This window comes from Manacus candei, unplaced genomic scaffold (genome assembly GCF_025592945.1).
Source record: "Manacus candei isolate 608988 ecotype Guabito, Panama unplaced genomic scaffold, ASM2559294v1 h1tg000042l, whole genome shotgun sequence".
In the NCBI taxonomy this organism is placed as follows: Eukaryota; Metazoa; Chordata; class Aves; order Passeriformes; family Pipridae; genus Manacus; species Manacus candei.
The window spans coordinates 6,209,796-6,234,528 of record NW_026138090.1 but is presented as its reverse complement, the minus strand read 5'-3'; the positions used below and the strand labels follow the sequence as shown (position 1 = coordinate 6,234,528).

Below are 24,733 nucleotides of genomic sequence, written 5' to 3'. Positions count from 1 at the left end.
ATATTAGCCTTCAATATGGACTATAGAAACTATATAATGACCTTTCTGTAATATTGAGGCAAGAAGAAACCCATTTTCTGAAGGGGTGAAAAATTGCTAAGAGAGAAAGGGAGTTTGCTTTCTTAACCTAAATGGAAGTTTTTCCATTTGGATATTGCTTCACCAGAGCTTTGGGATTTAGCTCAAATCATCCTGAAGTTCTCCAAAATGTCAACCCTTGATAAATTCCAGGACAAAAAGGTCTCAAATAAGGCCTGTTCTCCACAGCTTCCAGTTTTTCTATGAAGCTCCTCCAACCTTTCACATGAGTATTTATGGGGAGCAAAGAAACTGGTTGGATCACTAATACTCTGATCTACTTGTATCCTGTTACTCAGCATTCTAGGAATAATAGTCCTTTTGTTTTATGCTTTGGAAAAAACATAACTTTTCCTCCTATTAAATGGATGTTTGATGGGGAGCTCAGTGAATGTGACCTGTAAGGAAACAGAATAGTGTGTTTCAGTCTTTACAGAGGAAACATCTATAACAATTTATAGCTGAAGCTGCCAAACATATTCAGAGATGTACTAGAATTACACACAGAGCCTTAAATGCTTCAGAGAAAACAGGATTTCACCTCAGTGAAAGTTGTCTGTTTCAATGTATGTGTATATCTATCTATCTATCTAGGCATATATGCGTGAGAACAAATAGGCATTAAATCCCAAATGTTTCTTCTTTCTTCCTACTCAGTGTCAAAGAAGGTTGCCCCTAGGCATTGTACACTACTGGCAATGTACAGAGTAGTAACAGAGGACACTCAGTTTAGCTGTGCTCTGAGGGGAATTCTAGCAAAGGACATAGCCTGGTGTCATTCAGAAAAAAAAGATCTTCCTCTGTGGGTATTTATAATCCATTCACTGGACACAGAAAAACAAAATTACTGTTTTTTCAGTTAGCAGATTCATGGCTTGCCATATTCATTTTGTCCTTCTTTTATTTGCAGGTATCTTTTGTGACCCACTGAGTTTCTTGGCTGCTGCTGGGGGCTTATTTTCATTTTCAGAAGACAGTAGTAACAATAAAATATCCTTACAACATCTTTTTGAACTGGACTCCTGTATCCTGGCTTTAGAGAAAGGAACATGGGTGAAGCTGAATGGATTAGTGACAACTAAGTACTGCTGGAGGTGTCTCCAATTCTGTATTTGCCAAATGAAAATAATGATACTTTCTTTTCTCTGCTTCTTGTCTGTGTATTTAAACTTCATGCTTTCCAGGACAGCATTTATCTTATTAACTGTTTGCACAGTGCTTAGTGCCTTGGCATATTATTTTTAGATAGAGCCCCTAAGCACTTTCAAACAGCTGCTAAGTTTACCTAAGGATACAAGGGTATATTGCTAACAGATAAAACCTGATTTATTCTACTTGCTGTCTGTGCAAGTCAGTTCCAAAAGAAAGCAGTATAGCTGTCCTAAGCCATTAGCATTGCAGAGAATGAAAGTTCATCAAGTACAGCAACTTGCTCACATTCACATGGCTTCCAGGCTGATTTACAGTTTGGTTCACGGGCAGAGTGGAGGGTGGGAGTGTGTAAATGTGTGGCTTTATCTGCACAAAAGCCCAGCAGTTGTGTCAAAAGACAGGCTGAACATAAGTTCATACCTTTCATTTCAGCATTATTAGTTTGTAGTCTTCAAAAAAGAAACAAACCATCCCATTAATTAAAATAGCCATCCTTCTGGCCTGAGACACAGAGCTCATATACATTGATAGCATTATATTGGCAACAATGCACTCCATATGCTCATGAAGGTTACAGGGTACGTTTCCTTGTAAACAGTCAAGACAGCAAACTTCAAATATTTGGAAGAAATGTTTATTTAACAACTGAATACATGCTAAAAGAAATAATTTACAGCAGCAGTTTCATTACATTTTTTTTCTCTCCAGTTTTCTAGTTCCCATATGAATTGAAGTGATAAATACAGAAGCAGAATTATTTACTACCCAGTGAGGAATGCGTTTAAATAAGCGCAAAACTTAGACACTGATATAGCAAATAAACCACCTTATCACCTGTGTGGCAAAATCTTGCATTTTAGTATTTTGCTGAACACACCGAAATGGAGTACCTCTAGATAACAGTACTTTACACTGTACCTCCTTATCTAGTCAAAAATATTTACATCTCTTTTGACTAATGTGTAGGTAGCAAAAACTGAACTATTAAACACATACCATTGATATTCACTAAATAATACATAAAAAGGAACAGTAAATGCGCATTCACATGCATTTAATTTAATTTTATTTTTTTTACATAGTAACTTTATTGGGTCATGAAGATTTAACTTTGTTCTGCAAAGACGCACATTTTCTCAGTTTGATGTTATAGTTTAACATAACCATACAGTTTTCAGGAGCCATTTAACAAATTCCCATTTCAGTGATCCGTGCAAGTGCAAAGTGTAGATGAGTAAGAAAAAGATTCAATGTATTTTTGTTCCTTGCAGATGTATATCTTACAGCAAAACAAAATAGGTTTTTCTGGTTATAAATGAAATCCTTTATTTCTCTCCAGCTTAAACACAACATTTTACTTTATTTTTTCTAAAGTCTGTAACTAGAGGCTTAGAGGGTTTTATTGACAATTTACAGAAATACTGTTTTAATCTTTATTTTCAAACCTTATGGTGCTTTAAATAATAATAATGACACAAATGGGGATATGAATCTTAATGAAGCTGCAGGGCATCTTTCTATACATTAATTCCTCAAGGCCTATGTTTTTTGAAACAAACTTCATTTCACGTCAGTATTAAACATTGCTATAACTTGACCATAATATGAACCTAAACCCCAAAAATTTCCACTGCTGGCTTGATCTTCTGACCTCTTCTTTATATAAGCAAATACAAAAGTCTTAAACAAGACTACTCATGTCTATGAGGATTGGACTGAAGTTTGTAAGATCTGATTATATCAATTGTCCAATGAGACTGCCTGATTATGATAAAAACATTGCAACTTCTGTACTTTCTTCCCACAGATTATCTTTCTCAGTATAGAAAAACATATTTTAGAATTCTGTCTTAATTTAATATGTTTCTTCTTCAGGCATTGCGAAAGAGGTTGGTTTTGGTTTGATTTTTTGCAGCAAGTTGCTATAGAACCAGTTGCTATGAGCATGGTAGAGAAAAAAGTTACATAGCAATTCCATTAATATGTAAAAAAAGAAACAAAGGCATTTAGGATCTATTGAAATCAATTTGTATTTTTCCCACTGAATTCTCTGAGGTTCATTTTAAAACTGCTTCCTTTTGTAAGGAAAAGGATTGTAGTAACTAGATGGTACAAAATAGCCCTACATAAAAGGTTAAAGAATGTTCCATGATTAAATAATTCAGTTGACAACAATGCTCAGAAATTAATCATAAACTGAGCTGAAACATTAATACTACTGTACATATAAGCACACAGCTGAACATGTGTTTTAATCCATCCCTATTCAGCACATCATGAAAGAATGAGAATTTAACAACATACTGAAGTTCAGAAGAGTCAGGTTAAACATAAGAGAGACTTAAAGTTGCTTTAAAACTAAATTCCCAATTGCTTTCTTAAATCATGGCCATACAGCCTTGTCCTGGTCTATTCAATGATTTTTTTGCTAAAGAATTAAATGACAAAAAATCTTGCCAGTTCATCCCCTGCAAAGGATTCAAAGGGGACCAAAGTAACTGGGCTTAGTGAAAATCCAATTGCTATGGAGGCGAGAAGTCAAGACTTCGCTAAGCAGAGGGATACTCGAATCAGTGAGAGGCAAGGAGACTTGGGCATATTGTGAGAGAAGCTTTCGCAGCAGTTGTGTTATATTGTATCTGGTAAGCCTGATTGATAGTGTAGCAATAGATAAATTAAACAACCTGGTGTGAATAACAACAAAACAGATCAGTCATCAGTGCAGACACACTTTTATATAAAAGCTCCTTTAGCATACTAAGGATTTTGTTCTAGTAATTTTCCCCACAATGACATTATTTGAAATTATGTCATTTACAGACTCTACCAAGATAAAATATGGGAGGCTGGAGAAAGATGATCTCAAAAGAACTGGACACCATAGAACTGGGGACCAAAGGCACATCTGTGCTGAGGTGAATAAATCCACTACTTATAACCCTAAACTGACACTTATGGTGCAAGTACATTATCTGGTTTACCCTGTTGCTCTCCTGTATATAGAATAAGACAGAAGTGCTGGACCAAATTATACTAGTCTTAAGCTGAATTTCACCAATTGACTACTGCAGCAGATTTCACCCACAGATAAAACTGTCCCTCAGATCTTAAAATGGGGCTTTGAGGTTACTATTTAGTGCTGGTTCTTTGCATTTGGGTGATCTGGCCCACAGAAAGAATGGAGCACTGAGAATCAGTAGTGAGGACATATTTCTACCACAGAGCTGGGAACACAACTCCTTAAACTGAATATGAGCTTTGCTCATGGGTATATGACAGTTTATGAGCCACAGTATTTAAATATTAGCATTCACAAATATGAACCAAGAAAGCAAGAGTGTAATTAGTAGAGGATATTTTAATGCTACTTGTATTTTTTTAATTAAAAAAAAAATATACAACTGAAAATCAATGCTCTCCTCTTCATTGGTTCAATCTATTAGGTATTAGACAAGTTGAATAATTTCAAATACCATACTTAGAAGAACAGAAGGCAGAATACTTCCATGCTATACAGTGACTTTCATGTTAAAATAGCTTAGTTTTAAAATTGCTTTGAAGTTACATGTCATATAGATTACTGAGAGGGGAGGAGGTTAACTGCAGTGTGACTAGCTCCCCTAGAAGTTTTTCCAAACAAAAGAGTAAAGCAGCTCATAATTGGAAGTTGTCTTTTTTTCCTCTAAACCAATAATTAGGAAGTACAATATTTCTAAGACAAAAAGCCTAATCTATTTTAGAAAGGAGCTAATGTTTGCTGCATATTTTTCATGGTACATTTAAATTATAGTTTTAATAAAATACATCTTTAGATCAAAGCGGAAAGAAGTCATCAGTAGTAGGCCAGTGTACTCCACATTTTTTTTTCTTCCAGATGATGGATGGCTTATGTTGTTCAGATTTCCACAATCAATCTCATTCAGTATTGTTTTTCCTCTTCTAGCACATATAAACAGGAGAACTGGTAGACAAAACGAACAAAATCCTTGTGTCCGATCACGTGTTTAGACGTTCATCAGCTTAATGAGTTCATGCAGTTTTATATATAAGTCTAGAAATGGTAGTGCTGATGATGAAAGGTGGGGGTTGTTTTTCTTTTCTGTAAGATGACAGCATGAAATACAGCATTTCGTTTATATCTCTGGCAAAAGAGAAAGCAAAACTTGCCTGTTGAATACTTGTAGAACTTTTTGAACAGTAAGTTAGGTCCGAGTGAGTTATCATCCTTGAAACTCTGGTCTTTCTGATCTTAGAATCAGAGCAGAGAGGAAGGAATTGCTAGGAAAGTTAGAAATGGATTTTATTTAAACCTAGTGGAAATTGTTTGAACTTTCCACTCTTGTAAACATCCACATAATGCCATGAAAAAGTTCATGAATATTGCATTTTTTTCCAGTTATCTGTCTATACAAGTTTCTACTTGGATGAGGTTCCTAGAGGTAATGAAGCTCAGACACTCCGTGGTGCCCTCTCAAATTCATGGGTCCTCCTGTTCCTACCTTTTTTATTCTCCTGTAGGTGCTTCCACTTATTTGTGTTCACCTGCGCGTTGGCAGGCCTTTGCCGGCGCTGTTTGCGGTCTCTTTTCCAAACCTGCTCACAGAACTCATCCATTGTGTTGAGATTGGGGTGGTTGATTAACTGCATGAAGTCTCTGTACCAGATCTTTTGACTGGGGGTCATGCTGTTGGTAGCATCCTTGATCTTGGAGGCGTCGCCATCCTCTTCTTTGTGGAGCAGCTCTTCCAGGTGGTCAGTATCAATCACTTCCAGGGTCACTTTGAGCAGAGTTTGCATGAAGCCATGCTCCACAGCATGGCAGAAATAAACACCAGAGTCTCTCCGGTGGAGACTTCGTAGCAATAGGCCCTGTTCTGTCCGGATCATGTGATCACCCACTTTTATCTGTATTGGAAAAAATTGGTAATTTCAACAGTTGTCTTTCGTATACGTGCCCCATTATCCTCTAACCATACTAGCTCCTTAGTACCGTTCCTTTCAATGGTAAAACTTGGCCAAAAATTCACGAACTCACAAAAATGGAAAACCCTCTGCCATTAATCTGTAGTTATGAAAGCCTCAAATACTCTGGAAAAACCAATGTCCTGCAAAGACTTTGGGGAATTAGGAATTTACTCCTTAGTCCTTGCTGCTGCTGAATAAAGAGCTGTCTCAACTCTGTTAGATGGATTTGCTGGTAAAATTACAGAAGACCCTAGCCTGTAATCAACAGAGTCAGCATGGATCCATGTGGCTGTATTACTGAGGTCACATTTATCATTATCTTTTGGTCAAACCTAGATCCATTTACGGGAAAGGTTCTCTGTCTTCCTATTGTTCCTTACTACAAAAGCCCTTATGCATAGAAGTGGATTCTGCATAAGTGGGAAATTTACAAAGAAACAAATAAGAGTTAAATACGAAAATTTTAATATTTGAAAAGCAGTTTTTCAAAATAATGTATTTTTCTGAATTAATTCATGACATGTAACTACATTTTCTGAATGCACATGTGGATGCAGACAGAAAGGGAACAAACCTTTTTGCTGTTCTCTTCACTGAGAATAAATTCTTAATAATTTACTACTTATGCAAACAAAACAAAAATATTTAAAGGCGATAATGTAACTATTTAGAAAATGCTTTAAATATATGTATTTAAAAATACTTCAATGCAAAAAACAAGGTTCTGTTTCCTAGATTGACCTCTCTACCTACCAGAGCAGATTCTTCTCTTAAGATGTGTGACCTAGTTTGATAGTAACACGACTTGAAAACCTGGACGATTAATAACATAAGAATGTTGGTGACAAGAGAAGGAGATAAATAAAGTATCAACTTAGAGTAAAGCAAATAGGGAAGGTCAGTATTTTTGCCTCTATGAATATTGTTTTTGATGAAAAAAATGTACTGGTTTTCACATTCTTGTGTCCACTACAGTTCTCAGCTCTTCATTCTGTCTCTGTCTTATGTGCAGTAAAGTCTTAGAGCATGCAGTATGTAGGATGATTCTGATAGACTACGCTTCAGTCAAATAGTATAATTAAATGAGTGCAGTTAAACTTTTTCTCGAAGGTAATTTTAAGGTTTTTGTGCTATTCAAGTTCATATAATCCTTGTATGATGTTTTAGGTGACAAGATAGCTTTTTCTATTTCTGGTATCTCTAATGCAAAACAAGTGTCTTTTGCAGGGAGTCTGAGTAAGGAGAGGATATGAATGTTTTCTGCTGTAACAATCTGTAAAACCTATTGAGCACTTACAGGATTTTATGGTAATAAGAGTGATAATATGCTGAAGAACAATGGAAATTATAAGATTGCAGAGAAATTCTGCTAAACTAAAATCATTCTGGGAAGGACTCAGATTGAAGTCTATCTTTACAGAGAAAATTATTTGCATCCCTTTATTTTTTTTCTACTGTACCTCTTCTTTGCGATCGTCATTTTGCTTCTGGAATTGCCAGTAGACTACGGCACGCTGAGATTTTGGACTGCACTCAAGAAAAGTGCTGCTATTCTCTACTCCATAGATAATCTTTTCCTCCAGGGTGTGACCACTTGGGTTATCTGTACAGCATGGAAAAAAAAAAAAAAAGAAAAAAAGAATTACAATTACTGAAAAAAATCCCACTTAATTGCTAAGTAATTTTTTTTTGTTTGTTTAGAAATTGGGCTCCCTTAAAGTGTTTAAAAATAAACACTTCAAAAAAAATTTCCCCATATTAGTATGCTATTTGGGAAATTTCCATCAACACCTCTATCTTCATAAGGATCCCTGGTAGGTTTTTAGTTTTTACTGTTTTTTTTTTTAATTGTATTTTAAATCCTAACAGCTGCTAACATCTCAATATGGGAAGTTAATGAATTTAATTGTGAAATTTTCTGTAAACTTCATTATTATTCATCAAGGAAAACATCTAGGACATGACAAGAATTTTTAATAGCAAACTTTATGCAATGAGAAAACTCAGGGTGTAGTTGTAGAATGTTTGTAATGATGCCTCCTGGGCTCTATGGTCATAATACTTTAGAGCAAAGTAATAAAACATGAGGCTATTTAAAAGTAGTATAATGTGTTTAGATTACATGGCACTGCAGTTTGCTGAAGCTGTTAATGACCAGAAATAATGTTTTTGAGGAAACGATCTTCAATTAATCATTTCCTCTCATACTGATATAATTTATGGAAATGTAATGAGGTTAATAAACCAGACATTATGGAAGGGGAAAAAGAAAGTTAAATAAATTACTTCCTTTTGTAACAACAACGTTTCAAGATATTCATCAACTTGCTGGAAATATCACATAGCTATAGGACTTATATAGTATTTGATTCTTCTCCAATACCACAGAGGCTGTAATTTTCAGCTCTCCACCTTAGCTCTTTAAAATGCTGTTATGGAATTAAGTGGCCACTGTTATGGAATTAAGTGGCCAGTCCTGAAGAGTAGATGAGGAGGAAGGGCTTGGTAGGCTATTTAACACTGTGTTGATCTCATGGGGTTTCCTGACTCTTTGCCATTCTCTGCCATTCTTTCCATTCTCCACTTTTGAAGTTTAGCACTGGAAATCTTTAAGGAACAAGTTTTGATATGTTTTAACAGGAAAATTATGTCTATTTAAAACCCTCTAAGTGAAATCCTTTGTCCAGTTTTGTTTGCCCCCAACTGTGCCTTTATCATATTGGCCACGTTGTTTACTGAATACAGGCTGTTTACTAGATGACTGAGCCAAAGGTAAAAATAAAATTGAGCTCCTGGTTTATGTTGATACAGAATCATATGCCTTTCAATAATGACTTGCAGCCCTGAGAGAGGATGGGCAAAGGGATGTGGGGCAGAACAGGAACTGATGCTTGCCCAGTTTTCAACAAGAAAACATCAAATAGCCTATTAACACTAAACAAATAGGAAATGGGTTTGCTTGCCTTCCTCTGCTGGATTGCGGACCTTTTAAGCAAGTGGGGTGTTCTATAAAAAACTAAGTGAAACAACTTTTATGACATCTTTCAGAAACCACATTCCCATGAAGAATGTCAGTGCAGCTCTGGGTCAGGAAGAAAGGGAGCAATGGAAGAAAGAATTAGAAAGCAAAGCGGCAAGAGAAAGGTGAGATAGCTGGAAGAGAATGTAGCCAAGGGTACTGGTGATAAGGTCTGAGATGGAGCATGGGTGAATTGGTGTCAATGAAGCAAGGGAAGTGGAAGATAAAGATTGGAATTGGGACTGACTGGCTGATAATTTATGGGTCCAGATTCGACATTGTGAATGATGTACTGACTCTTCTTGTTCAATTCCTCTAATTAAGGAACAGAATTCACATGGCTGAGCAGGCAGCCAAGGATCCTCACACAGAGATAAGTTGTTTGATATCTGAATTGGAATCCACAACAGATAGCATATATAGGGCTGCAGCATAAAACAGTAAGCAGGAAATGTCCTCTTTCATAGCCTGGGACACTTCTGTTACTGCTCCAGCAAACTGTTTCTGTGAAACAGTGATTTACAGGCTTCCAGAATAAAGGATGGAAACATGGGGATTTCACCCTAGGATGCCTGCTCTGTTTTTACTCCTCTCCTAGGCTCCATGAATTGTGGTTGCAGAATGGCCCAACTTCAACAACAGGAATCCAATATTTTGACTGTCTGTATTGGAAGTACAGCTATCAAGTCAATTCCCTAAGCTTAAATGGACTTTAGGTCCTCATCTTCCACATCCCAAATAGTGGACTTAACTAGCAGGTTACTCAGCACCACTGACTATATTTTCCTGAGCACAGCTGAGTTCAAGTGAATTACATAGGAGTAGAACATATATAACACTGGTCCCATTAGATCTGAGGAAGATAATCTTCTAGACTCTAAATGTTAGTAGAAAAGACAAAAACAGGTATTTTTTTCACAAAAGTCCCACTGCCCAAGAAGAGTGGCATATTTTTAAGTATACAGAGAAGTTTCTGCTGGAAAACAATACCTAGGATATCCTTAGTATCTAAGGAGCTAGTCACAAGTTTTTGTTTGAAACTGGGTGCTCTGACACCATTTCAAACTTCTGTTTTCTTGGATCTGATCTATGACATTCTAGTGTGTTAGAAAACACCATGGAAAGTGAGTGAAGCCCTCTTTAAATTTCTTCACAGCTGCAGAAAATAAAGTATGGGTGACAGATGAGAGAGGAAGCATTTAGGAGATCCTTGAGTTTCCATTGCCATGATTTAGGGGAGCAGAAGGCAGGTCCAGAAATGTCTATAAAGTCCATGAACCATTTAGCACATGGAGTGCAAGAAAGTAAGCAGTGATCAAATAATCACAGGATCGGAGTGCAGCTTTGGGACTGAGGGAGAAGCTGAAGAGACTAGAAGAAAGAATGAAAGTCTAGGAAGTCCAGAAAAGCAGGTGGAGGAATTAGAAAAGTATAGAAATTGTGGAGTTGGTTATGAAATTCAGCCCAAAATCCTGTCTGAGAGCAGTAATTTCCAAAATGAACCCAACAGCAGTATCAGTTTACTACCCTGATAAATATCCTTGAAGTACATAATTTCTGACATAACCAAAGAAGTATGAAAGGCCAAGTAGCTATAGCAAGACAGCTTTGCAGATGAATCAATCTTACTATATAGTTTAACTCAAGAGTGATTCTTTGAACTTGCTCTGGGATAAATCAGCTCAAAAAGGTATCTCTTCTATTACAAATTCTTTAAAAAAAAAAAGAAAAAAGAAAAAAAAAGATTGATTAACTTCTTGATAGAACGTGTGTGTTATGCTTAAAAAAGATTGTTCTTTAGCTGACACAAAGGTGTCCATGCTTTTAGATTTAAGCATTAATGTCTGGCCAAACATCTGTACAGCTAAGGATCCTCAGCTCCCTCTAATGTTGTTGTGTAGTCATTTTATACTAGTCCTTATACATTTGCACTGAAGGGCAATGGAAAGAGCCATGTAAACCTTATTAAAAACACTAGTGCTTCAGATTGATCACAAAGTTGGTTTCTGCAATATCTTTAAAAGTGAGATTTTTCTTTTTTTATGTTTTTATTGGAGAATCAACTGGCAGTTACTGCAAGTGAATGTGCAGACAAGTAGTAAAATATTGCTGGAGCTTATTTGTGGCTATAGGCAAACCCAATTCGTCATCTGTTGTCCAGAAAAGTACTAGTCACAACCAAGGAAAAAACTCAGCATAAGTTGGCCTAGGAAGTTGGCATAGGCCATGCAGTCATCTGTAATCACATACTGTGCGATCATGTGTAAATGACATGTAAATATTGGAAAATGTAATAGATTTACAGCTCAATTAATTTAGAGAAAATTTATCTCAAGACCAGTCTAAACCATTCATTAAGCATTTTGACAGTGCATCCTTCAAGTTTAAGATCCAGAACTACATTCCCTCAGTATTCTTTGTAACTTACTGATACTTGTTCTTCTCATTTTGACAAAGCTGTATCAAAGCTCCTTGTGATCAGGGGTGCCATGATTGTTGCAATGAAAAAAAAATGCATTTCTGGATTACTGCAAAACTGTATTACTCTCTTCCCTTTGGACAGAGCATATCTTTATCAGATAATATGTTTACCAAATATAGGAAGATATAAAAAAACCCAAAGTGTTTTGAAATGCTTTTTTCACCTATGAAAATAAAGAACAAACCTGCAGTTGTGTAAAGCGCAGCAGGCAATGGCTAGAAAACATTAAAATGAAAGACACGTAGTAGGCCAGGTCATATTTTTACTCATGAGTAACATGTCATGAGTAAAAAGGTAAAGCTAAGACACACTTCTGCTGGTATTAAAATCAACATTTAGTGCCTGATGAAATTTTTCTATTGGGAAACGTCATCTCAGCCTCAGTATCTGCACTGTATATGCATTACTTGATATGATGCAACATGAAATTTTTGAACCTTCTACTAGTGCCAATTGACTAGTTCAAATCTAAACCAGTTCTCATGAGTTCTCAAAATGTGACAACTATAGACTGATCACAATCTATTCATGCATTTTTACAAATCCTTTTGCCTTCTGAGTAACTTGGCCTGAGTCTGACAACCAAGAAGTAAAAAGAAAAGCTATAGTAATGTTAGCTGTGAGTTTCAAATGATTGAAAGGAACACAGAGAAAACTATTCGTGAAATGTATTAGTGGTGACTAATATTATAGCTGACATTTATAATATTATTATAAAGCTGACAATTATAATATTATTATAGCTGACACAGAAGTACAACTTTGGACTATTTATCGTTTTTGTTATTACATGGACTGGAAGGACACGAGGATTTTGAGGTATCTCCATTTTCAGTCACCTCCTTATCCCAGAGATCTGTCCAGAGGTTTAACCCTTGGATTAATTCGGTTACAGCATAGTGTTAATAACACCAAAGTTGTGCATTTGATCCCCATATGGGCCATTCACTTATGAGCTGGACTCGATGATCCTTGTGGGTCCCTTTCAACTCAGAATATTCTGTGTGCGAATAGACCTACTGCAATCATAAAGATTCGCTTTTTTCCAGCAGAGGGAAGTATTGCCTAAGTGTTCCCTCCACTTACAGCAAAAGGGACATTTTTAATCTTCTGAGTCAAGGTCTTCTGAAAAGTTTGGCAACAAATTAGTAACTGTGTGAAGTTTATCAGTCAAACTTAAGTCCAGAATGGAATCTGATCAATACACTGTGAAAATGAAACAGCTGACAAGAAACCAAATCAAAATATGTCCAAGAAAACCCATGCTGAAAGCATATGGGACAGGCCTACTGCAAGGAACATCCTGATCTTAACAGCTTTTAGCATGACACCTACAACAAAGGTCATTCCACATTTTGCCAAGGTAGTTACAAACACGTTTGCTTATTATCTTATGCAAACTATATAAAACAATATGTACATATTTCTTGCCATCCTGAAGGAAATACAAGTCTTTTCTGATATAATACTCCTAACCTGATGGTATAGTACCAGGTAAAAGAAGCAGGAAAATTAAAATGTTTAAAACTGTTAACTTGAGGAAAACAACAACAAAAAACCCCAAATATTCTTTAGTGTCTGATCCAGGCCATTGTAAGCTATCTAAATTGGGATAATGGCGTATTATATTCATCTTTCACAGATGTTCGAGACTATTTCACCAACAAATCATTGACATGCTTCCTACTCTACTCATGCACAGTCTGTAAATTACATACAAATTAGTTGCACTTCAGTTGTGCCCATAACTCACCGTGATGCTGCAGGTCTGAGCAGTGGGTAAGCGGGTCTCCGTTTCGGATGTCTTGTCGTCTAGTACGCCTGCAAATATCACATTTGAAATCTGTTAGTGACCTTCTCAAGTGGTCAGCACACACATTTGCCGTGACTGAGGAGCAATGAGTGGAACATATATAATTACAGAAGCCACAAGGGTATCTAAACTACACTAGGAAGGAAACCATATTGTTACTACTATATTCTGTGCATTGTCACAGTTTGTAGAATGAGGCTTTACTCTTACAGATAAAGTCTTCAGAAACTGGTAAATACATATCTCTTGCACTGAGAAACTAAATAAAAATAATATTCAATACTAATTATTAATATTAAAGATATACTACATAAAATATGATGTTTATTTTCACTGTGTGGGCAATATTGATTACAGACAAATTCATTACTTGATTCATAGATACAGGATTGCTGAGGGATTAAAATACATATAGTACAGTTTAAAATGCATCAAAACCCATGAAGAAGCTACAGCTGTTCTGCAAGTACAGAATACTTTGAATATTGTGGCACCTTTTAGATAGATGAAATGTTAGGATGGGTGGCTTTCAAAGAATGCTGAAGTGCTGTATTTTCTACAAACCCTATATTAAACTACATAGATAATTTCAGCCACTACAGATTTCACCAAAACATTTCTGAAAAAACCTTTTACATAACTGTTGCAAATGGCTTTGTCTTTAGAATAAACAGAATAAAACAGTCGAAAAGGAAGATTTTGAAATGCTGTTTATTCCACTTTTTGTAGCTTGAGTCTGAGTTCTACCTTTGATTGCATGTCCTTTTAACATAGTATATTTTTTTCCCAGTTTGAATTCTATTGGCTCTTTTGAAAAACATATTGATCTGTGCTAAAAAAATGTATTTCAGAAAAGAGAGTTTTTCTATACAGTTTTATTTTGCATGTGTTGTTCTCTCTTTGTCTGTTCCTATTTTTATTTAAATAGCTGTGACACGAAATTCAACTGAGCCAGAGAAAAGCTTTCACATAAAAAGAAAGAAAAAAAGAACAAGGCAAACAAAGATGTGTTTCAAGTGAGAGCACTTTACTTTAGGAATCGGAGAAAGCCTGAGGGCTTGCAAAATTAGAGGAGAACAAAGAGGATTAGGCTGCTGAACAATGCTGCGATTTCAGATTATGGGATCCAGCAACGGATATGCAAAAGTCAAGTAGCCTTGTAAAAAGCCCTGTTGGTCACTCCCTTGTGACAACAGCCCACATTTTTAAAAGCCATTGTTCTGCGGTACAGACCATCTCTCTTCTCTCCACCAGCCCTATTTGCAGGCTCTCACTAATAGCCCAGCATCAGCACATGCCAAGAGTTCTCTCTGAGGCACAACTGCTCAGTTGACTTCTATTGCCTGAAAGATTTTAACCATATCTTTTTCTACTGAAAACTACTGGAATGTTAAACCTGAAATTAGTTACATGAAGTACAGCAACATTGGTTGTTTTTTTTTTTTTGCTCATCTGAATTTTTTTTAAATTGAGATTACCAATTTTTTATATTTTTCTGAATAAAAACTTCTTTAAACTCATGATGTGTTTATCTTAGCACTCCTTAGTAATAAGGAATCTTCTGCTGATTGATACATGATTCAAAAAATGTACTAATCATAATTTCCAATATCTCTATATTACTCATTATGACTGACAAAACCACACCCAAGACTTAAGGAATCATAAAATTTTGCTACTCCTTCCTAAATTTGGAAACATGTCATAGGATACTATTTGTAGGAAAAAAAGTCTGTGGAAAGACTCATATTACTGTTAATGAAGTTTGGATGAGATGTTTAGTCAGAATCTTAGGAAAATGTCGCACATATCACAATTGTATCAACATGATAATTTATGAAATATGAACCAGAACACATCTGCATGGGGTAAAGTGAAGTGGTCACACAACAGGAGCTCTGGACTGTCATTTATACTTGTAAAATACACAAAGAAAGAGAAGCAAATTAAAATCAAGGCTTATAAAAGCTTGTAAAAATAGAATAAAAATCAAATCAAAACAAAACAAAAACCCCAAACAAAACCCCAAAAGCAACTACTAGTAAAGCATCTGTACAAGTGGCTCAGGACTCAGTTTCCCAATATTTCTGGAGCCTAAAATCACAAGAATTTATTATTAGGAAAATGTTGACATTTAAGCTGTTCCCTGAAATTCTGATTTTATCATAGATGCATTCCAAGCTGGTTTGAGACAGTGGGTACAGCAGGCACCAGGTAAACCGAGCATCCTCTCCCCCAGTAACACAGACCTTGACTCTGCCGCTGTTGCTGCCAAGGGAAAATTGGGGGGAAGTGGCGGAGACAGCAGCTTTTTCTGAATGCATTTTTCGGATACAAGCTCCCCAGGACTAACTTTTTCTTTCACAGTGGCCTTAAGAAGAGCAAATTCTGCACCCCAAGGTTTTTCTATGGCTGTGCAACCCAGTTTAGCCCCAGTAACTCTACCCCGCAATTCCTGTGAGAAGAGGTCCCAGTCCCTTTACCCATGATGGCAACAGTGAGCTCAGTCTGCAGTGCATTAGGAGATAGATAAGGAAAAGACAAAGAGCCCTATTTCTTCCATCAGTGTAAGCAGATGAATGACAGTTTATGTGCTCTGTGGATCTTGAGATGGGCTGGGAGTAGGAATGGGTGCTAGTGAATGTTGAGAAACGATGAGGTTCAGGGATAAAGAAGCATAGGAGAGTAGCAGAAAAGAGTAAATCACTGATTCCTGACCTTACTGCCTCCTTCAACTCAGAGGCAGTACTCAAACATACTGGTTTCTAATCCTAAAAACTTTCAGATCAAATCAAATTCTTAGACTCTCTTTGAAAACCTCACTGTTCCCTCTCCCTTCAATCCTCCTCCAGAGAAGCTGCCGTGATACCACGAGAAATAAGAATTTAGTCCACACAGCTGAGAAAATTTGACTGGGTCTTCTTTTGGGATGGGCTCCGTTTCTCCTTTTCAATTATTTTCACAGAATTTCACAAGAAGTTTGTCTCAGATCAACTCTGTTTCCTGGTGCAAAAAATAAAACCTGATGTTCCACGAGAAGCTTTTATTTTTGTAATCTTTTCTTTTTTTAGGATGCATTGTAATGTAAACCTTGAAATTTTAATCCCCTGTATCTGAAAAGTCTGTGATACAAACTCAACTTCCCACCCTTTACCACATTTCATCTGCATCAACAAACGATCTAAACCTGGAATTTGGAGTCCTGACATTCTCAGTTTAGTATTGCTACCATTAATTTTATCTACATAAACCCTTACCTATCTAAACCTTTAGATTCCTTGTTTCTTCCTAAATAGATGATGTCTGGCATATTCAATTTAGTGTGAGTACTTTTTAAATCATTTTGGTCAATTTATCATGGGAATCTCAACACTACACCAAAGTCTGCTTCTATTTTCAAGTGATTACTATTCAGTTATACCTAATTTTTACTTCAGTAGCTGAGTTCTTCAGTAACAAGCTTGTATACTTTTAGAGAAAGAGTTTCAGAGATAAAGGCAGGCAAAGAAAATATTATTTTAAACCTTCATATCAGACAACTAGACTTGTGACTTTTTTATAAAATCGGTATTTTTGACTTGTGCAATTGGTTTTCCCTTAATGTTTGCATTGCAAAGCCTTCAGTGTCACTACAGACTGAGTGTAAAAGTGGTTGTGCTGGTCTGGTAGCACTTGGACACACATCAACACATGCAAGCTACACTTTTGAATAATAACAACGTTATCACGAAAAAAAGTTTCTATTGATGTCCAAACAGTTTATAGATATTTCTTTTGAATTAGAACTCATGAAAATGCAGAATAATTTACCTGGGCAAGTAGAGATTCTATTTTGATTTCAAGTCCCCTTGTAAAGATAGAGAAAAGGATTTTTTTTTCTTTTTTCTGTTTATAAATGGATATAAAGTTATGAATCCATTTCAAAGAGAACTCTTCTATGAATGTTTCCTTACAGGAGCTTTTTAAGCCAGCCCAAGAAGTAGCAGTGGTCACTTTAAATCGACCAAGACTTCATATTGCATGTAACTCTCACAACAATGTTTTCTTTGGAGGAGAAAGGGCTCCAGTTAACCATCTCATGAAAAATCTCCAAAGCCCTCTGGTCATATTGAGACCATCAGTTCAAACAAACAGCAACCCATCCAAAACTGTCCTTACCTCTTAGCAGTGGGGAAGTAACGTGAACAAGATGAACCATCCCAGGCACAGTAAGGGTCTCTTGCAAGGCAACACTCAGCACATGCTTTTCCATACACATCACAGCGGTGCAAAGGAAGCTGTGAAACTCCAGTGGCTGAGCCAATGTAGAGTTGTTGCTGTTATAAAAATTAAAAAAAAAAAAAAGAAAAAAAGTTAAAAAAATATTGCAAAATACAATTTTTTTTTTCTAGGAAAGCATAACAAAGTTATATAATCAGATACTAGGTCCATTACAAACACAATAAAGGATCGTGATCCTGATGTACACTAGAGGAATGAGAACAGAATTGTCCCCAGGGTAAAAAAAAATCAAATAGGAAAAACTTTATTTTTGCATGAAGCTCTCAGTCACTTCTTTAAACAGTAAAAAAATTAAAGTACTCTTCAATTTTTTCTTTTTCATTCAGATCCCCGCACTGGGAAAGCACCACAGTCAGTGAGAGAACACAATGGAGAATATACTTTTGAATATAAACAAAAAGCAAAACTTCAACACAAATTTCCTAAGTATGACCTTGATTTATGTACGTGAGGGGGAAACCTGAAGTAAATTACTTCAGACTGATGCTAAGATATTCCAGTTTGGAAGTGCTGCCATGCATGCATGTCTTTGCATGTCTGATAATTCTGGTGTTTTGTACTCTTTTCTGTAGGTCACATACTCTAACTAAAACCTATCTTTAATGAGGGGAGAGGCTTTATTTTATTTTGGATAAAAACTAGTGTTGAGTAGAAGATGAAGTTTAAAGGTAGGAGTAAATAAAAAACCATGCATGCAAAATTAATTACAGCCTCACATGGCATCACAATAGAATATCTTGTCTCTCTCAGTTTCCTCTCTGATATCAAATTCATGTGGTCCACTAGGAAAGTTGGTCCCCAGAGGGATACGAGAAAACTGAACTTCTGATCCCATGTGAAAGTCCAAACAGAGATACTTCAGATTAGCACTAATTCACAAAGAAAATAAGTATGGGTGAGATGCAAAACTAGGGAAAAGAAAATATATAAACAAAATTCAATGGTACAATCCTTCTGTTTTGGAAACACTGACATTTGTCTATCCAAAGGTTAAACTCTGTCACCCAGCACCCATGCTGGAGTAATGAATACCTTTCTTTTGAAGGTCCCACTGCAAGCAGTCCCACTGAGAAAATACAAATTTGTATTCATTTTCCTTTCTTGGAAAATATAAATTGAAAAACAGGATTTCAAGAAATGTTTTCAAAATTCTTCATCTCCTGCATTGTGATGTCCCAGAGGCACCATTTCCAGGGAATTCAGGGATGGAAGACGGCTGAGGTCACCTACCTACTAGAAATTATGAGCACTGGATACCAGGAGACAGCAACACCAAAAACACTCATAAAAGGTGTTGCATTAACTTCTTTCAGAGACAGCAGCTTGGCAGTTTATACAGACATATTAATTGTAACAGAAACATCCCGTGCATTTATATAAACACTTGTATTTTCTCAAGGAAAATATGACAAGGAAATCACCCACAGGAAAATTTACTGGTAAACTGAAAACTAAACCCTTTCTAAGCAGCTGTTTCCATCTATTATAGTTTCATAGCTGGGTTGTAAACCCACATTCTCCAGGCAAAAATCTCTGACCACAGAGAGCTCTACACAAAGCCTTAACTGCACATACCAGTCCCAGTTAGTGTTGTAGCCTTGAGAAGAGATAACAGGCAACAGACATGATAAGCTGATTCTCTCTAACTTAAGTCACTTAATCAAGTATCCACCTTAGGGCTATGTCCTGCAGTAAAAAGAGCAGCAATTCAAATCTTAGGTGACCTAACTGCTTCTCAAGGGATGTCTCTTCTCTTTACTGATTAGGGAGGCAGCATAGGTCAAATTAGAGCTTCAGTTAAGTATCTTAAATGTCCAGATGGTATTGATCTGAGTCCTGTGTAATTGGGGCATTAATATCTGTATAAGCGTATACGAACGTGTGGTGCAACTAATATAAAAATCAACCCAGAGAATGCACAGGGGAAAATAAAGAATGGTGTAATGTTTTCTCATGGACCTCTGTAACCAATTTCATTTGGTAAAAAAACCCTCCATGATTTCTAATAAATGTCTTTAGAATTAAAGAATGAGCAGAAACATGTAAAAAAAAAAAAAACACACAAAAAAACAACGGAGGCCAAAATAGGGTTACCTAAAGACTCTATTCCTTTCAGATAAGTTCAGCCAGTGAACTTCAGGATGTGTTTCAGGTGCTGCACAGCCTGAAGCTGCTGCCCTGTTTGCTGCTCTTCTGATCCTGGTTTTAGACTCCAGCTGGTGATAATTATTCTGGACACCAACAATATATAAATCCAGGTAGTAAGAAAATCAGAAAATAGTAATAGAACTATCTGCATCAATGGTCTGACCTTACTTTGCCATACACAGTCAAACTGCCTTTTGTCAGAGTCTCTCCCAAGACATTAATTTAATCAATGAGCTGATTATCAGATCAAACCAGAGAGGGGTAAAAAAAAAAGGCTGTCCTCTAAAAGTTCTTGCAGAAGTATTAGAATGCAAGAAAAACTGAAGACATTAATTTTCTAAGCAATCCAGTGTTTTATGTTTGCCCCATGGTGCTGCTCAAAAAAGCAGTCTTTCCCAAGTCAGACAGAGATAACAGAATTCTCCATTTGGAATCAAAAAAAAAAAAAAAAAAGAAAGCGATATTAAAAAAAATGTAATGCTTAAAAGAAGAACTTAAGCAGAATTTTAAAAGGAACTTTAGGGAGCATGAGGCTCAAATCCCATTTAATTTAATTTTATGCCTTGGAAAGCGATTGCAGAATAGTTCAGGAGGCTGTTTAAGTGATATATCTATTTTGAGCCAGTCCTTTCTGTATTCCCAATATGGACAGAAATGGTGATATTTGAAAAAAAAATCAGTATTTTGTGAAATATATTATGAAAATAGTCACTAAGGTATTTCTGAAGGTCTCTGCCTTCACTTTTCTTGAAAATCTTATAGAGGAAAACCAAAAGCTCTTCAAAGCAGTTCGCCAGACAAGGACTTGGCCTTTATCAGCTCAGGATCTTCTTGTCCTTTTCCCATTTCACCAGAAATCCAATTGCTTTTTGAAACAAGAGCATCACAAACCTGAACCTGAGAAAGAGATGAGAGCTTGCTCCACAAAACTTCACCTTTGATTGAAAGCCAGGTCTGACTTTTTGGCCTGGTCCCACATTTCTAAATCAAGGAAAAAATTACGGAGCTCCACTTGACAGGCTCAGGGCAAGGGTGTCCCACAGAACTGGGACCTCAGGCAGCTGCAGCGTGTTGCAGTAGCTTAAGGATGCCATCCTCTGATGGTTTGTGTCTATTACTAACCATGCATACACTGTTTAAGTGATAAGGCTACACAAACCTAGGGCTCTAAACACAATTAGGAGAAATATGTAGCTTCAGTGAGAAAATACAGATGCAATTCCTGTGAGTTAGTGACAGCAGAGTGGCAAAAGACTAGCAAGGCTTAGTCTTGCACATAAAGGCTAAATTCCCTTGCTCAAAGACACACTTGCTCGAGGGTCAAATCTATACTCAGAGAGAGAGACATGGGAGCCTTATAGCTTCACACAATTTAAAACTTAAGTTCTGCTCCTGAAGAATTTGTAGATTTTGGTCTTTAGAAGAGTAATTTGTAACATGACAGATTGGCATGATGGGAAAAGAGGTAGCTTTGAACAATCAGAGTAGTAAAAACATTAAGAAATAAGGAGAAGCTTCCAGTACCATGTTTTTAATTGGATGAAAGATTTGTTAGTGAAAAACCAAAATGAAGTGATTGCTTTTAAGGCATTCAATAGAACATGCTGGGTTTAGTGTTTACATTTCATGCTCCTGCTTTCTACAATGCATAGAATTATCGTACTGTTTATACAAAAACTGCCCTGCTTATCAGAACACAATGAGTAAAGTGTTTGAGTTTTAGAGCTAAAGGATTTTTAAATCATAAATGTAAAATGGAAACATGTTGCCGTATACTTATTTCATACATACTGCCAAAAGTTTGTCACCCTGTATCATGATTCTGTCATTTTTAGCCTGAGGCTGGTTGATTTTTCATGAGTTTTACTCTGCCTGAATAACTTGTGTTGTATGCTCTTTTTTAGCTTTAAACAATTTTAGCAGTGTAAATTTGTTTTCAGAAGACTCAAGGAAAATTGTAATCTCTCCTGAATAACTAAAGATGCTTTGAAGAAGAAGCTCTATGAAAATGCATGGTCAATTTTCACATATGATTGGCTGCTTTAAGGGAATGTACTTATAAAAATAATCCAAAGCAGAGCGTTTTGCTATGATGTGAACATATATACAACTTGACAGGTCTGTTTTTAAATATTCCAGTATGCAATAGTACCTTTTTTTTGGTCCTGCCATTTTTGTTGGTTTAGGTGGTAAAGTATCCTAGCAGAGTATTCTCACCCCAAATTTTTTATCAAACACATGACTGCTTTCAGACAACTTTCCTAAATACAGTGAATTCAGAGTTAAGTATGCATAATTTGAAATGTAATACTAGGCTCTGTCCATTACAGAATGAATTTAACTTCTGTTTACTAATATACAGAGTGAAGTAGGTGAATTAACTAAATCTAATTTATGACATGCACAATTTTCTGTGCATCTAGTCCTGAAGTAATACCAATTCTCCTCATTATTGACAATGGCATTAACAGAAAAGTTAATGAGTGCAAACAAGTTACTTATATTCACTAAATTAGGCTCCAAATCAGCACAAATGTGAAAAAGAAGAAAAAAAAATGTTAAATTTGACACTAAGTTTTATGCTCAGAGTCCTGAAGCAGGAAATGACAGTGGCTTGGTTCCATCCACTGAATTCCGGGCAAAACTGAAGATAGGCCTTTAATACCCACTTCATTCCTGGACTGCAACTCAGTGTTCTTTGCATGACTATATAATTCATCAACTGCTTCACAAAGAAGCCTAATAATAATTCCCTGTATTTGTTTAGAAATTCAGGAATCACTTTTACTGTAAGTCAGACAAAACTTCACCTCTATCCATCAAGAGGTTCAGTTCATTTTAGTTATGATCTGGCCTTATAATACATATCTTTTCTGTAAGCAGTTAGCTATTAGTGTACTCAATAGAAAGTAGGAAATATAAATTCTGGAGTCTTGAACCCATATCCTAACCACATCACTGAACCAGAAGGGCATGGAAAATTTGGACTGAAACAGATCTAAATTCTTTCTGAAAGCTGAATGACACACATCCAGGAATGGAAGGGGCATAGGAGAAAAAAGACAGGAGGATGTCTCATTTCCATCCTTTGCTTCTGCCATCTGCATTTGGTACTGTACTATTCCTATAGAAACTAGAACTAGCCCCATTAAAGCAAGGGACCAAGTTTGTCCGCTCCTTTTCAACAGTTTCTCTGTCATGAAAACTTTCTATAACATGGAATTTATTTGGTTTTTTTTCTAGATAGCCACCAGACACCTGGTTAGTTTGTGTTTAGTTTCCACCTTACCAGTAACACAAACTAGACTTTTCCTTTCTCTGTTGCATGTCACATTTTCCTGAGAAACTACTGATGTTTATGTAAAGGGATGGGATGCTGCTGCCGCAATTAATATGTCTCTGCTGACTGCCAAGTTACTGTCTCTAAAAGACAGAGACCAATAAATATTTGAAAGTGATTTAACGTTTGTGCATATAGTACCTGCTTTGTGGAAATCTTCATTGCTGAAATAACAGTGGGTTCCTAGGGAAAAATAGAGTTAAAATATAAAATGAGCTGTAAGCATAAAAATTCTATTACAATGCTATTTTCACAACCTAGAAACCCTGAAATTAAACTATGAACTCTTTAGTAATAAAACTCTTGTTGTCTTTTGCAGTGGAATAATTTCTAGCTGTAAATGAATTAGAATGCATGTACATATCTGCATGCATCTTTGATTGCTGTACTGATTGTAGACATGTAATTTTCCATTATTATTACAGTTTCATTGTGATTATTTTGTCACTAGTTTCACATCTTGAAATTACTTTCTACACTTAATATTAAAATTCCATTGAAAGAACCTCCCAGGAAATATGAAAATAATAATGGCTATATTCATAGATACTATATATTAAGGGTGATAACACTGAAATAAGCAACGTCTTTTAACCATACCAAGGTGAAAACCCGATTCCTGTGAAATTTTATTCATAATATCAAGTCTTAATCCCAAGAGTAATCTTGTTGACTGCACCACACTATTCTCTTACAAAGAAGTTACTCACATTTGCAGAACTGAAATGAGCACGAGGCTTTTTACTCCCTAGAATATCCATTATTTAATCAACTGTTACACCTTTTAGGCCCAGTTTCTTGGATGGATTTTAATCTTGAGAGTAAAACTTCATAATTTGGTTACAAAGTGTGCAAGTCAATTTTGCATGAACTTTATTCCATCTAAATATTTGATATTGATCCCACGCATTATACTTTTGGTTATGTACATTAATAAAGTCCTTATTAAGCTTTTACACTTCTGTGGCTTTCAACTTGGTTTTCCTGAGAGAATTTGATATGGGTCAGTGGATGGTAAGCATGTGGACTTGCCACTGCAGGGGGTTTAACAGATCTTATATTAGAAAGCATCGATTAAGCGTAACTTTTGAATGGAAATTGAACTCATTAGTTTGTTTGCTCAGTTGTTCAGATAAATATTGCACAAATGGGGTTAAAAGAGGCATTTGTTATCAATGTAATAGACATGAAAGGTTTTCAGCTTTGTGGAATTATAAATGGAAAGCATTGTACTCAGAACATTGCGGTTTAAGCACCAAAATACATTGTTCATGATGTACATGGACTCTTTAGCAACTAAAGAAAACTTACATTTGGATAAGGTACATGAAAAATCTTTTGCAAATTCCCTATTGAAAGATTCATATCTCATGCACACAAATTCTCCTTATTCCACTGAAATACATTAATGCCCTTTTTAAGGCTTAAAAACACGCCAAAGGAGATAAAAAAGCT

At 36.1% G+C, this 24,733-nt stretch overlaps 1 protein-coding gene across 2 annotated transcripts in view; it reads right to left on the bottom strand.

Annotated features, from left to right (window-relative positions):
- Positions 1 to 1,850: 1,850 nt before the first annotated feature.
- Positions 1,851 to 24,733, bottom strand: part of SEMA3A (semaphorin 3A) — a 281,465-nt gene continuing 258,582 nt past the window's right edge. For both annotated transcript variants that reach the window (XM_051795286.1, XM_051795287.1), the window contains 5 exons: positions 23,420 to 23,461; positions 17,668 to 17,825; positions 13,450 to 13,517; positions 7,656 to 7,798; positions 1,851 to 6,135 (listed from right to left, as the gene is read on the bottom strand). In XM_051795286.1, the coding sequence (XP_051651246.1) occupies positions 5,680 to 6,135; positions 7,656 to 7,798; positions 13,450 to 13,517; positions 17,668 to 17,825; positions 23,420 to 23,461 (867 nt within the window). In that variant the 3' untranslated portion in view covers positions 1,851 to 5,679. The remainder of the gene's footprint in view (positions 6,136 to 7,655; positions 7,799 to 13,449; positions 13,518 to 17,667; positions 17,826 to 23,419; positions 23,462 to 24,733) is intronic.